Source organism: Liolophura sinensis, chromosome 3 (assembly GCF_032854445.1).
Source record: "Liolophura sinensis isolate JHLJ2023 chromosome 3, CUHK_Ljap_v2, whole genome shotgun sequence".
Lineage (NCBI taxonomy): Eukaryota > Metazoa > Mollusca > Polyplacophora > Chitonida > Chitonidae > Liolophura > Liolophura sinensis.
This window is the reverse complement of record NC_088297.1, coordinates 15,527,632-15,549,991: the sequence shown is the minus strand read 5'-3', so window position 1 is coordinate 15,549,991 and position 22,360 is coordinate 15,527,632. Positions and strand designations below refer to the sequence as shown.

Below are 22,360 nucleotides of genomic sequence, written 5' to 3'. Positions count from 1 at the left end.
AGCCATTGGATGACCATTTTTACCAGAGCTGACACACTGTACCTCACAGGTACATGTAAGTTATGTTATAACACTGGACAGGTAAATCTTAGGTGATAGCCACTAGATGAGCATTCTTACCTGAGCTGACACACTGTACCTCACAGGTAAGTTATGTTATAAAACTGGACAGGTAAATCACAGGTTATAGCCACAAGATGAGCATTTTTACCTGAGCTGACACACTGTACCTCACAGGTAAGTTATATAATGACACTGGACAGTTAAATCACAGGTAATAGCCATGAGATGACCATTTTTACCTGAGTTGACACACTGTACCTCACAGGTAAGTTATATAATGACACTGGACAGGTAAATCTTAGGTTATAGCCACAAGATGACTATTCTTACCTGAGCTGACACACTGTACCTCACAGGTAAGTTATATAATGACACTGGACAGTTAAATCACAGGTAATAGCGATGAGATGACCATTTTTACCTGAGTTGACACACTGTACCTCACAGGTAAGTTATATAAGGACACTGGACAGGTAAATCTTAGGTTATAGCCACAAGATGACCATTCTTACCTAAGCTGACACACTGTACCTCACAGGTAAGTTATATAATGACACTGGACAGTTAAATCACAGGTAATAGCCATGAGATGACCATTTTTACCTGAGTTGACACACTGTCAACTCACATGTATCTGAGTTGACACACTGTCAGCTGAGATGACCATTGTTACCTGAGCTGACACACTGTTCCTCACAGGTGAGATATGTTATAACACTTGACAGGTCAATCTTATGTGATAGCTACTAGATGAGCATTCTTACCAGAGCTGACACACTGTACATCACAGGTAAGTTATGTTATAACACTTGACAGGTAAATCTTAGGTGATAGCCACTAGATGAGCATTCTTACCTGAGTTGAGACACTGTACCTCACAGGTAAGTTATGTTATGACACTGGACAGTTAAATCACATGTAATAGCCATGAGATCACCATTTTTACCTGAGTTTGACAGGTAAATCTTAGGTGATAGCCACTAGATGAGCATTCTTACTTGAGTTGACACACTGTACCTCACAGGTAAGTTATGTTATGACACTTGACAGGTAAATCTTAGGTGATAGCCACTAGATGAGCATTCTTACTTGAGTTGACACACTGCACCTCACAGGTAAGTTATGTTATAACACTTGACAGGTAAATCTTAGGGAATAGCCACTAGATGAGCATTCTTACCTGTGCTGACACACTGTACCTCACAGGTAAGTTATGTTATAACACTGGACAGGTAAATCTTAGGTGATAGCCACTAGATGAGCATTCTTACCTGAGTTGAAACTCTGTACCTCACAGGTAAGTTATGTTATAACACTTGACAGGTAAATCTTAGGTGATAGCCACTAGATGACCATTCTTACCAGAGCTGACACACTGTACCTCACAGGTAAGTTATGTTATAACACTTGACAGGTAAATCTTAGGTGATAGCCACTAGATGAGCATTCTTACCTGAGCTGACACACTGTACCTCACAGATAAGTTATGTTATAACACTGGACAGGTAAATCTTAGGTGATAGCCACTAGATGAGCATTCTTACCTAAGCTGACACTCTGTACCTCACAGGTAAGTTATGTTATAACACTTGACAGGTAAATCTTAGGTGATAGCCACTAGATGAGCATTTTTACCTGAGTTGAGACACTGTACCTCACAGGTAAGTTATGTTATAATACTTGACAGGTAAATCTTAGGTGATAGCCACTAGATGAGCATTCTTACCTGAGTTGAGACACTGTACCTCACAGGTAAGTTGTGTTATAACACTTGACAGGTAAATCTTAGGTGATAGCCACAAGATGAGCATTCTTACCTGAGTTGACACACTGTACCTCACAGGTAAGTTATGTTATAACACTTGACAGGTAAATCTTAGGTGATAGCCACTAGATGAGCATTCTTACCTGATCTGACACACTGTACCTCACAGAGAAGTTATGTTATAACACTGGACAGGTAAATCTTAGGTAATAGCCACTAGATGAGCATTCTTACCTAAGCTGACACTCTGTACCTCACAGGTAAGTTATGTTATAACACTTGACAGGTAAATCTTAGGTGATAGCCACTAGATGAGCATTTTTACCTGAGTTGAGACACTGTACCTCACAGGTAAGTTATGTTATAACACTTGACAGGTAAATCTTAGGTGATAGCCACTAGATGAGCATTCTTACCTGAGTTGAGACACTGTACCTCACAGGTAAGTTATGTTATAACACTTGACAGGTAAATCTTATGTGATAGCCACTAGATGAGCATTCTTACCTGAGTTGACACACTGTACCTCACAGGTAAGTTATGTTATAACACTTGACAGGTAAATCTTAGGTGATAGCCACTAGATGAGCATTCTTACCTGAGCTGACACACTGTACCTCACAGATAAGTTATGTTATAACACTGGACAGGTAAATCTTAGGTGATAGCCACTAGATGAGCATTCTTACCTAAGCTGACACTCTGTACCTCACAGGTAAGTTATGTTATAACACTTGACAGGTAAATCTTATGTGATAGCCACTAGATGAGCATTTTTACCTGAGTTGAGACACTGTACCTCACAGGTAAGTTATGTTATAATACTTGACAGGTAAATCTTAGGTGATAGCCACTAGATGAGCATTCTTACCTGAGTTGAGACACTGTACCTCACAGGTAAGTTATGTTATAACACTTGACAGGTAAATCTTAGGTGATAGCCACTAGATGAGCATTCTTACCTGAGTTGACACACTGTACCTCACAGGTAAGTTATGTTATAACACTTGACAGGTAAATCTTAGGTGATAGCCACTAGATGAGCATTCTTACCTGAGCTGACACACTGTACCTCACAGAGAAGTTATGTTATAACACTGGACAGGTAAATCTTAGGTAATAGCCACTAGATGAGCATTCTTACCTAAGCTGACACTCTGTACCTCACAGGTAAGTTATGTTATAACACTTGACAGGTAAATCTTAGGTGATAGCCACTAGATGAGCATTTTTACCTGAGTTGAGACACTGTACCTCACAGGTAAGTTATGTTATAACACTTGACAGGTAAATCTTAGGTGATAGCCACTAGATGAGCATTCTTACCTGAGTTGAGACACTGTACCTCACAGGTAAGTTATGTTATAACACTTGACAGGTAAATCTTATGTGATAGCCACTAGATGAGCATTCTTACCTGAGTTGACACATTGTACCTCACAGGTAAGTTATGTTATAACACTTGACAGGTAAATCTTAGGTGATAGCCACTAGATGAGCATTCTTACCTGAGCTGACACACTGTACCTCACAGATAAGTTATGTTATAACACCGGACAGGTCAATCTTAGGTGATAGCCACTAGAAGAGCATTCTTACCTGAGTTGACACACTGTACCTCACAGGTAAGTTATGTTATAACACTAGACAGGTAAATCTTAGGTGATAGCCACTAGATGAGCATTCTTACCAGAGCTGACACACTGTACATCACAGGTAAGTTATGTTATAACACGTGACAGGTAAATCTTAGGTAATAGCCACTAGATAAGCATTCTTACCTGAGCTGACACACTGTACCTCACAGGTAAGTTATGTTATAACACTGGACAGGTAAATCACAGGTAATAGCCATGAGATGACCATTTTTACCTGAGTTGACACACTGTCAACTCACATGTATCTGAGTTGACACACTGTCAGCTGAGATGACCATTGTTACCTGAGCTGACACACTGTTCCTCACAGGTGAGATATGTTATAACACTTGACAGGTCAATCTTATGTGATAGCTACTAGATGAGCATTCTTACCAGAGCTGACACACTGTACATCACAGGTAAGTTATGTTATAACACTTGACAGGTAAATCTTATGTGATAGCCACTAGATGAGCATTCTTACCAGAGCTGACACACTGTACATCACAGGTAAGTTATGTTATAACACGTGACAGGTAAATCTTAGGTAATAGCCACTAGATAAGCATTCTTACCTGAGCTGACACACTGTACCTCACAGGTAAGTTATGTTATAACACTGGACAGGTAAATCTTAGGTAATAGCCACTAGATGAGCATTCTTACCTGAGCTGACACACTGTACCTCACAGGTAAGTTATGTTATAACACTTGACAGGTAAATCTTAGGTGATAGCCACTAGATGAGCATTCTTACCTGAGCTGACACACTGTACCTCACAGGTAAGTTATGTTTTAACACTGGACAGGTAAATCTTAGGTGATAGCCACTAGATGAGCATTCTTACCTGAGTTGACACACTGTACCTCACAGGTAAGTTATGTTTTAACACTGGACAGGTAAATCTTAGGTAATAGCCTCTAGATGAGCATTCTTACCTGAGCTGACACACTGTACCTCACAGGTAAGTTATGTTATAACACTTGACAGGTAAATCTTAGGTAATAGCCACTAGATGAGCATTCTTACCTGAGCTGACACACTGTACCTCACAGGTAAGTTATGTTATAACACTTGATGGGTAAATCAAAGATAATAGCCACTAGATTACAATTTTTACCTGAGCTGACAATCTGTGCTTTACCTCATAGAAAAAACTCTTCACATGACCATCAGTCTGTTTCCTCAGTCAAGGTCTTTCTTCGCTAGAAATGAAAATCTTAGTGACCTCAGGTATGCCACACCAGTTTGTCACATTTCACTTCACTCAAACTGGATTTTTGTGAAGGAGAAAAAGGGGTTTAGGCTAATTACTTGTATATCTATAAAAAAAACCCCGTAAAATTATTGTATATTTGAACCAATAAAGTAAGACTGCTGCAGAAAATGTTTGTTTTTGAAAGATATGCATGTGCTTATTGATTGTTACCATGTTGATAACTTTCACTGTGTACAAGAGTTACAGATATACAAATGTTTCATTTTATAATACATAAACAATAATTTTAATACTTTGTTCACATGAAATATTCTTATACTCCATGATATTTGTACTTGTGGCTTGATACTTGTGGCTTAACAGGTTCTGCCTATGTAACATTTATTTCTTCTTATTTTTTTTTTTTGGTTTCGTTATTTTCTGTTGGTTTATTAATTTAACAATCTTTGACCTGCTTCATAATCTTGTTTTGTAAGTTTGACTTTGGATGAATAATTTTTTATGGCTGTTTGTTTTTTCTTTCTAACATTGTTAAACAGTAATCTTGATGATATGGTGTTATTGATGATATCATATTATGGTAATGTTGATGATATGATATCATATTATGGTAATGTTGATGATATCATAATATGATACTAAAATGTTGATGATATCATGGATTCTGATGCTACATGCGTATGGATCTAATGATGATATCATCATTTACCTGCGTACAGAAACATTGATAATGAAATACAGGGGTATGAATCACATGTACTAACATTTTGATATAAAATTCTGATGTACACGTAGAGAAATTCTGAGCCAAACAAAACAATATACATGCATATGATTAACAGTTGGTGTATAAGTGTTACCACTCATGCGTGTACGTAGGCAGTTATAAAAGTATACAGCCAGCTGGCCACCAGGCTGTATATATATGGCACACGGTTAAATTGTAAGGACTATCACAGAAAGGTCAGTGCAGCAATATTGCAGTTCATCAGCTGATGGGGACATTGTGGCATGCATGCTTTCATACTTATTTATAGCTAATACACAGAGGTTTTTGTGTCGACATGTATATCCTGTCTGTTGAAGAATTCATACTGGGAAGAAAATAGTCCCTGTATGAAGTTTTTGTGAATGTGGTTTTGTGCCTGTACAAAATAGTTTGCACTTGTATTAAGTATGTGTACTTATATATATATATATTTATTTATTTCATTGGTGTTTTTACGCCATACTCAAGAATATTTGACTTATACGATGGCGGCCAGCATTATGGTGGGAGGGAACCGGGCAAAGCCCAGGGGAAACCCACAACCATCCGCAGGCTGCTGACAGATCTTCCCACGTATGGCTGAAGAAGAAGCCAGCATGAGCTGGACTTGAACTCACAGCGACCGCATTAGTGAGAGGTTCATGGGTCATTTCGCTGCGCTAGCGCATTAACGAACTAAGCAATGCGGGCCCCTCTCCTATATATATATGTATATATATAGGTATCATGTCTTCAGTGTATTAAGTGGTTACAATCTTGATATCAATTTTATCTGTGTAATATTTGTTTTCATGAAAGTTTATCATAAACCATGTTTAAACATATCTTTATCTAAAAATGTTGTATAATTTGATATGTGACAAATTGATAGTTTACAGACTTCAGGGTTTATTTGATCATTGTTTTTAGTAAAGAACATATTTTCCTTTTTTATTTTCTGCAGTGTTGAAACGGTACAAAATTGAATTTTCCCATTTGCTGATTAATTAAACACACCTGTCTGTACAGTTGCAAGCTTTGAGGAATTTAACACCATATTGTCATGAATTTTGATTGGTTCAAATTTAGATTTTGTTTGGTCACTTCTGATTGGTTTTGTTTATTCATGTTTTATCAGGTTGCCATGGAGAGGTTGCAGGTGAAGGTAGAGACCATTAAGCCAGGTCCCGTGGATGAAATCATCTCCATTCTTAAAAAACTCCTTAACTTGTGCCTCTGCTGTGTTACCTGTGGCTGTTACCGAGGCAACGGTGGTGACCGTATACGTAATGGAGAGTTGTATGAGGTGGAGCTACTGGACAGCGAGCGACAAGCTGTTCAGAATCTGTTACAATATCTCGACAAAGGTAAGCCAATAATTCTCGCACACAAACAGTATCTCTTGTTCGGGAAACAAACCCATGGATGTCGAAGTTGAGAATTTTGGCCAATTCGTGGAGTGGCAATGTTATGATTTGAGTTGTGTTTGGAAGGTTATGTATATGATATCCTGTTGTAGAAAAATAAAGTTTTGTAGAGGCAAAAATAATAATTTATTACATTTATTTGCCTGTTAAAATGCACTTTTTGAGCAAACTTTTAGGTCATTTTATGATGTATGCTTTCAGATAAGTTATGTAAATTTTCGTTTCATAATAAATATTATTGTATTCAGTAATACATTAAAATTTTGAAAATGTGTCACTTTAAAAATGCTAAGTTTAAGGTGAACTGCAGTATTAAGTTCTGGCAGATCTATAAATCTGAGGATGGTGTTTTGTTTGTGGAAAAATATAAGTTTCAGAACCAAAAGCATTTATGTATCTGTATGACACATGAGTTTGTCTGTAACTTGCCAAAGGTTGGTGGTTTATTAAGGCACTCATGCTGTCCAAAACCCAACCGATTTATATATTCATTTATTTATTTGGTTTATATTTTATGCCGTACTCAAAAATTTTTCACTTATATGGGGGCAGCCAGCATTATGTTGGGAGGAAACAGGACTGAGCCCTGGGGGAAACCCACAACTATCCCGCAGGTTTCTGACAGACCTACCCACATACAGGCGGAAAACTAAGCCAGCATGAGCTGGACTTAACCTCACAGCGCCTGCATTGTTGAGAAGCTTCCGCACAACTGATAGATATAATCAATTGTAAAAATATTATTGTGCTGTTTTGTTGACAGAGATGGGAAAAGATGCGACGATAAATGGTGAACGGCTACGAGCACTGTGCATACTTACCTACTCGGACAACTTAGAGCTACAGCGGTCAGCGGCACTATGCTATGCTGAAGTTAGTGCCAAAAGTGAGTATTCTCATAACACATGTAGCTCATGTATGTAGTTGTGAAGTATAGATTATCAGATTATAGAGAAATTTCTCGCTCTGATTGACATTGTTGTAAATGTGGCTTGATTTAAAAAATCAATTATTAAACACAACCGTATATACATAAAAGATGTACATGTGTAAGTGAAAGGAGCTAAGGTGGCCTCTAGGTGAGACACAGAGAGACAAAAGGTGGCCTACAGGTGAGACATGGAGAGACAAAAGGTGCCCTATATGTGAGACATGGAGAGACAAAAGGTGGCCTATAGATGAGATGGAGAGACAAAAAGTGGCCTACAGGTAAGACATGGAGAGACAAAAGGTGGACTATATGTGGGACATGGAGAGGCAAAAGGTGGCCTATAGGTGAGACATGGAGAGGCAAAAGGTGGCCTATAGATGAGACATGGAGAGACAAAAGGTGGCCTCTAGGTGAGACATGGAGAGACAAAAGGTTGCCTATATGTGAGACATGGAGAGACAAAAGGTGGCCTATAGGTGAGACATGGAGAGACAAAAGGTGGCCTCTAGATGAGACATGGAGAGACAAAAGGTGGCCTATACATGAGACATGGAGAGACAAAAGGTGGCCTATACATGAGACATGGAGAGACAAAAGAGCATCTTTCAAAAATAGTACATGGTGCATTTATTTGTGAACCAACAGAAACAGTGAACAATGAACAGTGACCAGGGAGAGCAGTGCCAGGCGAATTAGAGAAACACTTGTTGAGTAACCATGGTAACCAAAATACCAAAACAAATGTGATGTCTACATGCTACTTACATTACGTGCCCACCCAACATACCACTGCATAACAATATCAGCAGTCCATACAGACTTGAGAGTAATTGACGGGGTTCGTTCAGTACATACCATAAACACTAACTGGTATGTATGTGATATATTATTGGTAAACAGTGAAAATACAATAGCTGACAACCTGTAATTGTATGTTACAAGCTGCATATTGCCCAGATACATCCTTGTAACTACTAAGCCTGTGACTTTCACAGACTTCTCACATCCACCTTATATTATGAGTCTTACATGTATGAATCGTAATATGAATGTGTGTGAAACTATAAACTGTTTTATAACTTTGAAACTTCACATGAACAAGAACTCTGGTAGTCCATAATTATACATTACTTATACGTGTTTTAATGTAACTATCATAAATGATATTTGACCTTTGACCTCTCTGGAACATCACTTCATACAGCAATGCATTGCGCATTCAGTAATGTGAACAGTACTGCCATTTACCTGACTGCACAAACCAACAAAATAACGGACTTCACTGAATGTCTTTACACGGCCCTGTCTTAACTATGATGTCTTAACTAATTGGATATACATGCCACCATGTTCATAAATGTGTATCTTCACTGAAAGTTATTTACCTATAATGACACAAGACAGCACATTGCCACACGTCCTGTTACAAGGATTCTGAAAACAGTCACCTGTAGTAATCTAAAGCAAACAATCAGTTACTCAGAGTGAAAAATGAAAGACTAGCTGTAACCACCTGCGGATGGTCGTGGGTTTCCCCTGGGCTCTTCTCTGATTCCTCCCACCATAATGCTGGCCGCTGGTGTAGAAGTGAAATATTCTTGTGTAAAACATCAGTCAGTCATTTATGTCTTTCGGTTTTTCTTTAAAACAGCTAAATGCATTCAGATATTTGAATTCTGTGGTAGGCTTCTTAAACCATGTGCTAAGGTACTCTGATGTCACAAGACGTCAGAGGTTTTTTTCACTCTGAACCCAGGCTTTCATGTTGTAATAGCATTAAACTATTCCCCACAATTAAAAGATTACCTTTCCATATATGAGTCAAATCTGGCCTGTGATCACAAATTCTTTTGTGGAAGTAGTGCGAATTATTTTTTACAATCAATTGGAAACTCAGTTGTAGCGCTTCTCCAATCTCCTTGTGTAAATGAGCCCTGTGCTTTAGGCGAATGAGCACCTCCGGCCACCACCCCCACCCCACCTCGCCCTCACCTCACCTCGCCCTCACCTCACCTCACCTCACCTCACCTCACCTCACCCCCCACACCTTTTGCTCTACCTGTTAAGGTTGATGTAAGATCCTCTAAGCCTGATCGAGACCTCAGCTGATATGAATTGTCACATGACTTGCACATCAAATCTTGCCTGATAACAATCTTCAGTCTCTCACAGCTAGCGTTATCTACCTGTGATTGTGTAGGTTTAATGTTTATGGATTCAAATTATCTCTTTGTATCAGAAAATTTTGCTCCGTTGTGTGGTGAAACCTTGTGACAAAATGGCCATCAAATTTATAAAGACTTTCCCAGAACTGGCTAGAGATTTTGTATGCCGTCATTCTTCAATCTTTTCAACCACCACACCAATATTTTGAAACGTAAAGTAGTGAGAGAAGTATGGAGTGCACAGAATTAATTTACACACCATCGTGAACCTTGCATCTTTAATGGCACAAACAAATCATTAATGGTGTCATTTTCATTATAATTATGTGAATAAATTCCACTGAAAAAGTGCTTCATTGGTTGAAAAGGTTAAAGATTTACAGTATTCATTTCGTAAATCTTGATTTATGAGTAGAGTTAATAAGATTTTAGATTTATATTAAGCATCAGCTGAAATGAGAAGTGTTGATGGTAGAAATTAATATTTTTAGGGCATTGTATTAACTCATAAAAAAAATGTGCATGTGACATTTTATAATGGAAGAGTTATTAAGTGCATTCAATTATTGTAATTCTTCAACCTTTTCACATCTTTACAAGGTGTTTATTCAAGCATATTCTGAAGGCATTATTCTGTGTTGACTCATAAAATTATACTTTTCGTGAAGCCCTGAAACTGGCCAATCCGGCCAATGTAGTTTAGTCTCCAAAATCAAATGGAAAATGTTCATAAATTGCACTGAAATATGCTCCTTCTTATGCAAAAAGGTTGAAGAATTTAATAGAGTATACCCATAATTTGCTGGTTTCTATATACCGACATGGTAAAGGACCTAAAATTGTGTTCATGGCTGCATAAGTTCCTCATTTTTTTCTAATAATTCTGTTGCTTTTTAAAAGGTGTTAAATGAGGAATGCATGGAATGAAATGTTAAAACTGTAAGGTTCGATAAGTAAGTGTGAAACAATATTTTTTTGATGAAATTTTATCTAATATGCTTGAAGGAAAGATTAGAATAATTGGCTTGAGTTGTTGTCTACCACATTAAATATAGGTTGAAATCTCATTACTTGTGCAGCAATTAATCTCATTACTTGTGCAGCAAATCACATTACTTGTGCAGCAAATCTCATTACTTGTGCAGCAAATCTCATTACTTGTGCAGCAAATCACATTACTTGTGCAGCAAATCACATTACTTGTGCAGCAAATCTCATTACTTGTGCAGCAAATCTCATTACTTCTACAGCAAAGGAAAAACTTTCACATCAGGCATTTAGCACATGCATGCTCTCTAAAGCAGAATGTCGAAATCATATTGCAAAAGTGAAAATAAAATATGTAGATTAGTTTTATGACTTTTACTTCAAACTTAAATATAACTTGACATGGAAAGCCTTTCAATCTCATTATTTAAAACATAATGCTTTGACCTGCTTTCCTGACTTTTACTTATCGTACATGTAGACCTACATAGAAAATAGAGGATTTTTGCGGTCGCACTCTTTTATCGCTGAAGGTAAAAAAATCGCCCTACTGTACCACCATGTGACCTGTAAGAAATGATAAGCAATTATTTGTAGGTTTTACATTTGCATGTAAAAAAAAGTTTACAAAAAGTCGTTTACAATACCTTAATTATTCATCCTATTCAAACATCTCTGTAATGAATATTTTGAAACATTCTGAGAGAACTATGACAGTTTTATGAAGTTTGGATCTTTAATGACATGAACAAATCATTTTCATAACAATTGTGTGCATAAATTCCACTGAAACAACAGCTTTAGTGTATGAAAAGGTAAAAGATTTACAGTAGGGTTTTATGAATCTTTCATCTTTAGGGACACAAACAAATCATCGTTTTCATAACAATTGTGTGCATAAATTCCACTGAAACAACAGCTTTAGTGTATGAAAAGGTAAAAGATTTACAGTAGGGTTTTATGAATCTTTCATCTTTAGGGACACAAACAAATCATCATTTTCATAACAATTCTGTGCGTAAATTCCACTGAAACAACAGCTTTAGTGTATGAAAAGGTAAAAGATTTACAGGAGATGAAACTCCCCTCAGAACTTTGGGTTGTAGATAAAATAATGTGCACAATTTTGTGAAGCTTGCATCTTTAATGACACAAACAAATCATTTTTAGTATCAATGATTTCATAATAATTGTTTGCATAAATTCCACCGATAAAAGTGCTTTAGTGGTTGAAAAACGTTGAAGATTTACCGTAGACGAAACTCGCCTCTTGCTGATAAATTAGGTTTTAGGTTTTAATTAGGTTTTTACGTAAATTGATTCACACAATTAAAATAAACTGTCGTTCTTAACCTTTTCGCGTGTTTGCTAGGTGTTCATTCAAGCATATTCTAAAGGCATTATTTTATGTGGACTGGTAAAATGTTACTTTTTGTGGAGTCCTGACATTGGCCAATTTAACCAGTGTATTTTTGTCTCCAAGGTCAAATAAAAAGCCACCCACCATAATGCTGGCCGCAGTCGTATAAGTTAAATATTCTTGAGTACGGCGTAAAACACCAATCAAATAAATAAATAAATAAATAAATAAATAAATCAAATAAAAAGCAAACATGAATAAATTGTACTGAAAGTTGCTCTTCATAATTTGAAAAGGTTTTGAAGAGGAAATGTATTTGTTTCTAAATTTTTTTTTTATTTCAGGAGAAAAGAGAATTTGAAAATACTTTTTCATGGTGGGTATTGGGAACCACCTCTGGGTATATATCGTCTTTGCATAATAATGTTCTAAATAAGAAAGTGATGCATGTCTGATAAACTCATTTATATGTAAATTTGCTTAATATTTATGAATATATAAAAAATATTGGCATGATCAGAATCCAAGTTGACCACATTTGTTGACTGAAAAGACCAAATTCTAGTGCAAGTATATTTATTAAACATGTGTTACATCCTCATTGATGACATTCCTACCCCAAAACGATGTATACCCAGAGGTGGCCAGTCCCAAGTGACCCACCATAAAGAAAAATTATTCATCTAACTTTTGCACTCTTTTGTCTCAACTTTATGTAAGTTTTTAGCCCGAGACCTCGGCCTGTTAAAGTGTGGCTTACATATAACTATACGCGGGACTGCTGGCCACCCTTGTGATCTGTGCCTGTAACCCCATATTAAATAATCACAGCCGAGATCCTTGGCTAGTAATCTTTATACTTTCTCCACCTTTAAAGTGGTTGACCGTGTCATATTTCACTTGTTTCATAACTAGGCCTTACAGCTGATCTTAATCATCCCAAAACAAAAAAGACAAAAAAGATTGCATTAGATGGTTTGTGTATATTACTTCAGTGCTTATACACACGTGTATGACAAAACAGTTTTCACCCAGAATACCACTGCTCCGCACACGTTTTGTAATCAAGCCAGCTTGTTTCGTAACGATCATGGTGAATACAGCTTTTCATAGGCTGCACTGCATCTTGTATAATCTGTTTTAATTCTGTTTATGTAATGTTTTTTTTTTATATAAAGATACAATGTGGTGTATTATTAAATGTAATTTATATTTATTTATTTATTTGATTGGTGTTTTACGCCGTACTCAAGAATATTTCACGTATGCAACGGCGGCCAGCATTATGGTGGGAGGAAACCGGGCAGAGCCCGGCGGAAACCCACGACCATCCGCAGGTTGCTGGCAGACCTTCCCACGTACGGCCGGAGAGGAAGCCATCATGTGTAATTTATACAAACGTATTTTGTGTACATGTGTTGATCACAAGGGTGGTGTGTTATTAAATGTAATTTATATACACATATTTTGTGTACATGAAGTTTGTGTATTGAGTTATATATAAGCTTGTTGAAATAAGAGATGAGTTCAGAATTTCTAAACAGGGAACTGTTTTATGTGGGCATTCTAGACTTTCTCCTGACCTGGGTACAACAAGACTGTGGACTGATTGAGTAGATGTAGTTATTTCATTTCAATAGTGTTTAGCACCATCATTTTTCAGTTGTATGATCCTGTCTCTAGAATTCCAAGGTTTTCCTCACAAGTTCCTGGGAAAATACAGAAAACCTTTTTACCACAGAGTATTTGGACAAAGGTTTTTCCAAGGTTTCCAAGGAAAAGACAAAACTGATTAAAAAAAAGACAAAAAAAGATTATTAAAAATGATTACTAATTATTAAGAAAAACTCCATTCAACTTTCTGAGAATATCTGATGTTTTGTAATCAGTTTTATTCGTGGCAGAAACTGTAATACCTTAACTAATCCACCATCATTTACCTGAATATTATTCTTTTGATGTTAAGTCAGCCAACGCAGCCAAATTAAGTTCGTTTACCCTTGGCATTCTAGTTTCTGCTACCCTTAAAACTAACTTGTTTTTGTATAAAGGAAATTCATATATTCAGGATCAAAGTGGATTAACACCTGTGAAATATATAATTGCATAGACATGAGGATATATGATTTTGCTTAGCAAATTACTGCTTAATTATACTTCAGAATGTGAAATTTGAAAAAGCTCTATTTTCATAATGTTTAGGGCTGGCAAAATCACTAGCCCGACATCCGGGGACAACCAGATATTTTGTTCAGGCTACTAGAAATTGAAGAGTGTGCATCCCATTGGGCTACCAAATTTTTCGACTGAATATAAATGGAGTGAATACCTAATAAACTTTATTTGTATCGGTAAGATGACTGCGGAGGCAATTGCAGAGGTTCATCCATGTTACCTTGCTTGCCGATCAAGTCAGCCAGCCATTCTAACTTATGTACGTGTTGTAAAATGTAAAAGGGGGCCTCCGTGGCTAAGTTGGTTAGTACGCTAGAGCAGCATAATGACCCAGAATCCTCTCACCAATGTGGTCGCTGTGAGTTCAAGTTCAGCTCAAGCTGGCTTCCTCTCCAGCCGTCAGTGGGAAGGTCTGCCAGCAACCTTTGGATGGTTGTGGGTTTCCGTTTCCACCCACCATAACACTGGCCGCCGTCGTGTAAGCGAAATAATCTTGAGTACGGCGTAAAGCACCAATCAGATAAATAAATGAATACATAAAATGTGAAATGCCAAATGTCCTTGATGAATCTTCTGGTCTCATGAGGTGTAAAACATCAATCAAATAAATAAATTTTAACAGTCATTGTAGTCAGTCAGTTCAGTGATATTTAAATATGAAATGACATGAATCATTAAGCAAATATTTTCTTGACATGAGTGAACAAAAACATGGATCTGTTTGGAAACCTGAAAATGTTTATATAAAGTGAATTTACTAAAGACGTTTACTGCAAATCTTGTTGAACAAATTAAGTGCCTACAGGGCTACTAGATTATTTCAGATTTTGGAAGGCCTAAAGTGGATTTACTGATGTCGAAGGGGAAAGTTCTACATATTTCAAGTTGTAGCTCGTGAAAATTCCCCCTATAGCTCAGCCGGTATAGCCTTGCTGATTTGGGGATTGGAGATCTGAGTTCAAATCCAGGAGTGACTCACCTCACATTTACTTTTGATTTTAATGGCGTATATCTCTCCCTCCAGTGAAGGCTCCACTGACAGATGCCATGGCAGAGCCACTCATCACTCTTCTTAAGTGTAAAGATGTGAAGATACAGCGTGCGGCAACTCTGGCAGTCAGCAACTTCCTCGTCTATGGCCACGGTAAGTCTAAGTATTTCTGTCTTATCCTCTGTGGCCATGGTACTTGTGCTTCTAAATATTCCCGCCCTTTTTCAACAGCAGCTTTATCATACATGTATACATCAATGATTGTAATACATAGCAGCTTTAAGCCAGAATTAGTATTTTATGTGACTGTATACAACCAAGGGTTAACTAGGTATGTTAATAAGGTATGTCTCATGAGACCATTTTTGAGCCTGTTTTTGAGCCCATTATGTTAGCTCAGTGTGTCCTGAGTGCCTGTTTTTAAGCCCATTTTGTTTGCACATGGTGCCCTAGAAGCCTGTTTTTGAGCCCATTTTGTTTCCACAGAGTGTCCTAAGTGCCAGTTTGTAAGTGCCAGTTTTTAAGCCCATTTTGTTTGCAGATGGTGCCCTAAAAGCCTGTTTTTGAGCCCATTTTATTTGCACATAGTGTCCTAAGTGCCTGTTTTTGAGCCCATTTCGTTTGCACAGGGTGTCCTAAGTGCCAGTTATTAAGTGCAGAGTTTTTAGGCCGATTTTGTTTGCAGATGGTGCCCTAAAAGCCTGTTTTTGTGCCCATTTTGTTTGTACAGGGTGTCCTAGGTGCCTGTTTTTAAGCCCATTTTGTTTGCAGATGGTGCCCTAAAAGCCTGTTTTTGAGCCCATTTTATTTGCACATGGTGTGCTAAAAGCCTGCTTTTGAGACAAGTGCCTATTTTTGCATTCAACAGTCTCATTGAATTAACACCACAGCCAGGTGTACTTATTAAAATACAGTGTACCTTGAAGAACTATTCAGCGTGTGATCGCAAATGGCGGTCAAATATTCATAGATTTACGCGGCTTTATAATATTTAATGCGCAATATCTTCACTCCGTTTCACTGTAGGACCATTATGCATACAGATGAAGGATATCTGGGATGTCAATAAAAAATTTTATTCGTTTATTTGATGCTTGGTTCTATAAATGCAAAGTTCCTGAAAAACTCTCATCTGCTTATTGTTTTAATTGTGTGCACTAGCTTACTCGCGGTCACTATAAATATCCACGTGCATATATATTTTACATATATGTATACATGTCTTATATGGTGTACTTGTGGTAGCATGTATATTCATTACTGATGCTAGCTGCATCAAGCAAACTGCATGCGGTGCACACATGACTGTATTTGTACAGTGTCAGATTGTGCGTTTGTATCTATAGATCCTAGGATTTCAATACAACGTAGATGAATTCCAGATAAAATGAATGGCTCGAAATTGAATCTCTGGTATTTTGTTATTTTGACCCATATGGATACACAGCTGTGTATCTGTATTCTTAAAGCTCTAAAACTGATATTTATGATTTCAACAGGTTGGATTTAACTAAATGGCAATAGATCAATCTGTGGAATTTTTTTCATGCTTGTTTGTGAACATTTTTTAGTTGTTTATTTATTTGATGGTTGCAAGAATTTTTCGCCTGGCTATTGCGTATACCCTTCCTCAACTTTTTCGCACATGAAAGAGTAACTGTCAATGCAGATTGTGCACTTTTTCCATTTGATTTTGGAGAAAAAACTATACTATTGGGATTGGCCAATTTCAGGGCTTCATAGAACGTATAATTTTATCACTCAACACAGAACAATGCCTTCAGAATATGCTTGAATAACTACCATGCAAACATGAGAAAAAGTTGAAGAATTATAGTAGGCCTGAAAACTTCTTGAGCAGGGTGTTGGATACACATCCATTTAATCAGTTGGAAATTTTGTTTGCATGTAGATGGCACTAATTATTAAATACAAGGTCATCACATAACAATATTAAATGACACCATTGTTGTTCCACCGGCCCCAATAGCACAGTTGGTCGAGTGTCCGCTTTGGGAGCGGAAGATCCAGGGTCAACCCTGGGAAGAGTCACACCTAAGACTTTAAAACAAAAGGAAATTGAATCTTCCTCGCTCGGTGTTCAGCATGAAGGGGATATGACCCGTTGGTTGACCTGTATCAGTATTAGTCAGGCAGGGCGGCTTACTTGCCTTTCGTAAGGCATCTCAGTGAAGCAGCACTAGATAAAAGAGCAGTGGAAATCCGTCCTGCAACAAAGAGCATTACTTGCACTCTAAGGATTCCTTTGCCGTCATATGACTGAAAAACTGTTAAGTACAACATTAAACCCCAAGCACTTATTCACTCACACTCACTCATTGTTGTTCTAGAGAGGAATGCAGACACTCTTGTCCAAGCAGGTGTCATGAAGCCCCTGGTTGAGCTTCTGAACTCTTCTGACGTGGAGGTACAATGTAACACCTGTGGATGTATCACAACCATAGCAACGTCAGGTAGGCTGATTTTGAAGAACTGATTATCATATTTGCTCAAGAGGAACTTGTATGATCTGATTTAATTTAAAATGTCTCCGTGGCTCAGTTGGTTAGCGTGCTAGCGCAACATAATGACCCAGGAGTCTCTCACCAATGCGGTCACTGTGAGTTCAAGTCCAGGCTTCCTCTCCAGCCATATGTAGGAAAGCCTGTCAGCAACCTGCGGATGGTCGTGGGTTCCCCCAGGCTCTGCCTGGTTTCCATCCACCGTAATGCTGACTGCCGTTGTATAAGTGAAATATTCTTGAGTAGGGCATAAAACACCAATCGAATAAATAAATAAATAAATAAATAAATTTAAATTGTTTTCGTAAAGGAGGTTGTACAAGACCTCTTTAAGTAAAGTGAAAAGACGATTGACTCAAGATTTATTGATTTATTTGATTAGTGTTTTGAGCCATACTGGAGATTATTTCACTTATACGATGACGGCCAGCATTACAGTTGGAGGAAACCAGGTGACTCAAAGTTTTAAATCCTGCAAAGATAATTAAGATTCTACGTGCAAGATACAAGATTTAACATAAACCAGTCACAAAGCATACACAGGATCAGCATCGACTGCATGGGTGAGAAGCCTCTGTCTCATTGTGCTGGGCTAGCACACTAACCGCTTGGCCATAGAGGCCCCCCCCCCACTAAGTATCTGTCATTAGAGTTGCATATATATATATATATATATAAGCATGAATGCGCTGGCTTTGGAAAATTCCCAATCTCAAGTCTCCAGTGCATATTGATAAATAGGACTGACAATTCTGCAGGTGCGTTAAGCTCCTGGGCCTCAGAGGCTACCAGACTTCTGTAGGAATTGCCTTAAATTGTTATGTTCTGCTTCACCTACATATCTGTGCAAGTGACACCTGTAGGTACATGTATGTTCATACTCTCAGCTGTTAAACTTAAAGTTAGCTGTAACTTCATTTGATGAAACAATACAACGCATATTGCAATAATGATTGTCAGCTAGGCGAAAATGGCACCAGTTGCATACAACCTGATGACAAAGGCTCCATTTGCATGCGACATGATGACGGTAGCTCCAGTTGCATACAACCTGATGACAATGTCTCCAGTTGCATGCAGCATGATAACAATAGCTCCAGTGGCATGTAATGTGGTGCTAGAAGCTGCAGTTGCATGCAACATGGTGACAATGGCTCCAGTTGCATGCCACATGATGACAGTAGCTCCAGTTGCATGCAACGTGATGACGTGATGACAGTAGCTCCAGTTGCATACAACGTGATGACAGTAGCTCCAGTTGCATGCCACATGATGACAGTGGCTCCAGTTGCATGCAACGTGATGACAGTAGCTCCAGTTGCATGCCACATGATGACAGTGGCTCCAGTTGCATGCAACGTGATGACAGTAGCTCCAGTTGCATGCCACATGATGACAGTAGCTCCAGTTGCATGCAACGTGATGACAGTAGCTCCAGTTGCATGCCACATGATGACAGTGGCTCCAGTTGCATGCCACATGATGACAGTAGCTCCAGTTGCATGCCACATGATGACAGTGGCTCCAGTTGCATGCCACATGATGACAGTAGCTCCAGTTGCATGCAACGTGATGACAGTAGCTCCAGTTGCATGCCACATGATGACAGTGGCTCCAGTTGCATGCAACGTGATGACAGTAGCTCCAGTTGCATGCCACATGATGACAGTGGCTCCAGTTGCTTGCAACATGATCACAATGGCTCCAGTTGCTTGCAATGTGATCACAATGGCTCCAGTTACATGTAAATTGATCAGAAGAGCTCCAGTTGCGTGCAACATGATGACAACGATTTAAGTTGCATGTAAAGTGATGACAGTTGCATGCAAAACGATGACAATGGCTCCAGTAATGTTGCATGCAACGTGAAGTTTGAACTTAATGTTGCCTTTTCAAATGAATATCCCTTGTACATATATCTACTATCTACAGTAATCACCAAGATTTAGTCCACATTGTACATAATGTACAAATTTAAAACACTTTCATTGATATAATATTACATTTAGGCAGACTTGTTTTTGTACACACACATGTAGTGTTATTGATGATGTTAATAACAATATTTTTATTTGGCTGTATTTATTTATTTATTTGGTTGGTGTTTTACGCCATACTCAAGAATATTTCACTTGTACAACGACGGCCAGCATTATGGTGGTACTAAACCTGGTTGGGCTTGGGAAGAATCCACGACCATCCGCAGTTTGCTGGAAGACCTTCTCACGTATGGCCAGAGTATTGCCACAACCAAGTGTGGCATTTGTGGTAACTGAAAAGCTTGAAGAAAAAGGTGGGCGAGGAACACATGTACAAGTACATGTATACGTGTAACAGTTGGTTTGTCATCCACAAAGAACTACATGTATGTCATCACAGGTATTGAGTTGGCTGCGGACTGTTGATTTCCCCTTGAACTATTTCTTCTAAGAGTACATTTCTTTTCTTTACATGATTTCAATGAACACTCAATTCAATACTTTTTTCTTTTACAACTGAATTGCATGCTCTGTTGCCCTACCTGAGAGTTTGTTTTTTTTTAATGGAACAAAACATCATATAATAAGTAAGATATACCGAATAAGGGCAATAGTGGTGTAAGCGTACATGTTAATTCATAAAGCAAACCTGACAAGGTAAAAGTATAAACACTGTGAACAAGGTGGAAAAAAAAATTCGTTTTTTTTGTGTGTTTTGAATATAGTACTTATATTGCCTAGCTTTGCAAATCAAATCTGGGTTTTTCAAAAAATCATTTCTCAGGTAACAGCTTGTAACAGCTTTAATGGTTTACTCCTTGCCAGGTATACTGGAATTCTCTGCCTATAAAAAGGACAACTATCGTTAAGGCCACACCAGTTTTATTTTGCGTTTTTACAAGCCAGCACTGAAAAGTTCAAAAATGGGGAAAAAATGAAATGCAAAGTCCTGCCTTTTACTATTTTGTCCAATGTTGATGATTTTATAATTCATCAAGAATGGCATATTCCAAATTTCCCTCTTGGATGAGTTTGAGGTCACCTGTACAAAGTACAGGCAAAGCTTCAGTAGTACCTAGATCAAGCACGGGCAGTGCATGACGTTATATATAACAGGGAAAGGAACGTTGAACAAAATATCAGTGGTGGTATCTCAAAAAGTACTGCATGTATTGACCTGAAGTTTTACACGCATATAAATCATAATGGCATGAGACGTGCGTTCCATCGCTGATGTTCTGTGTGCATCGTAATTACCGTAAATTACCAAATTCTCGATTTCAGAACTTTATGTATTGAGCCAAAGTATTGCATTCGTGTGTCTCCAACAGACAAGCTCTTTGGTAGCCGTCTCCGACTTTGTAAAATGCAGTCTGCTTTATAGTAGCTCACTCCTTTTAGCTCATTGGTTCCTGACCAGTAAGATCAGTTGTGGGTTCAAATCCTGCTCTGGCTGGTATGGCTTACTGCTTAAATGGATACATGAAATGATTGGATTAGATTTCAATTCGACCCCTTTTATACGGATGTGCCCAACCTAGGATTAATATAACAAAATCTTTTATATTAGCTAGTCCCAGACCTAACTGATCTCTAATATTTATTCAGCTTGTTTTAAGTTTTGCCTGTAAATTTGAAATTTAAGTGCCTACTTTGTATGGGTTGTAAAAATGACAAACATAGCATGTTATTACTATGACTATAAAATGTTTACTCCAATGATGAAAATACCTGTAATTACAATTAGTCGATATCTTAAAAGTAAAATATCTGCAGTCAGGGCTTCCGTGGCCAAAGGGGGTTAGCGTGCCAGCAGGGAGGGGGGGGGGAGGGGCCTCCAGAAGCCTCTCATCAGCGCTGTGAGTTCAAGTCCAGATCGTGCTGGTTTCCTGTCCAACCGTACGTGAGAAGGTCTTCCAGGAACGTGCAGATTTTTATTTGACTACTAACCTGTTTTATTTACAGATGCTCACAAACAGTTAATTGTCAATGAGGATGGGATACAACCGCTTCTGGTGTTACTGAACTCACCCGACAGTCGTGTCCAAAGGAACGCCGCGGGTGCGGTGCTCAACCTTACTCACACTCGTAAGCATGAACAGCATTTGTTGACTAAACATCTCTCCCTCGACGTTATAACACGCTTCATTACTTCATACGTGCTTCACTATAACAGGGTGACAAGTGTGTTCCCCAGCGTTGGCTCCGTTGGTAGAGTGTCCGTTTCGGGAGCAGTAGATCCAGGGTCAGTACTGGGGGCAGGTCACACCGAAGACCATAAAAAAGAGGAAGCTGTAACTTCCTCGCTTGGCGTTCAGCTTTGAGGGGATAGTGCAACAACTGGTTGACCCATATCAGTGTACTGACTCAGGCGGGGCGGCTTACTT

General features: G+C 38.3%; 1 protein-coding gene across 1 annotated transcript in view; it reads left to right on the top strand.

The window, feature by feature from the left end:
• The first annotated feature begins 6,580 nt into the window (after positions 1–6,580).
• Positions 6,581–22,360, top strand: part of LOC135463409 (uncharacterized) — a 32,011-nt gene continuing 16,231 nt past the window's right edge. The window contains exons 1-5 of the mRNA XM_064740668.1: positions 6,581–6,803; positions 7,627–7,749; positions 15,506–15,625; positions 17,824–17,946; positions 21,939–22,061. Coding sequence (XP_064596738.1) covers positions 6,581–6,803; positions 7,627–7,749; positions 15,506–15,625; positions 17,824–17,946; positions 21,939–22,061 — 712 coding nt within the window. The remainder of the gene's footprint in view (positions 6,804–7,626; positions 7,750–15,505; positions 15,626–17,823; positions 17,947–21,938; positions 22,062–22,360) is intronic.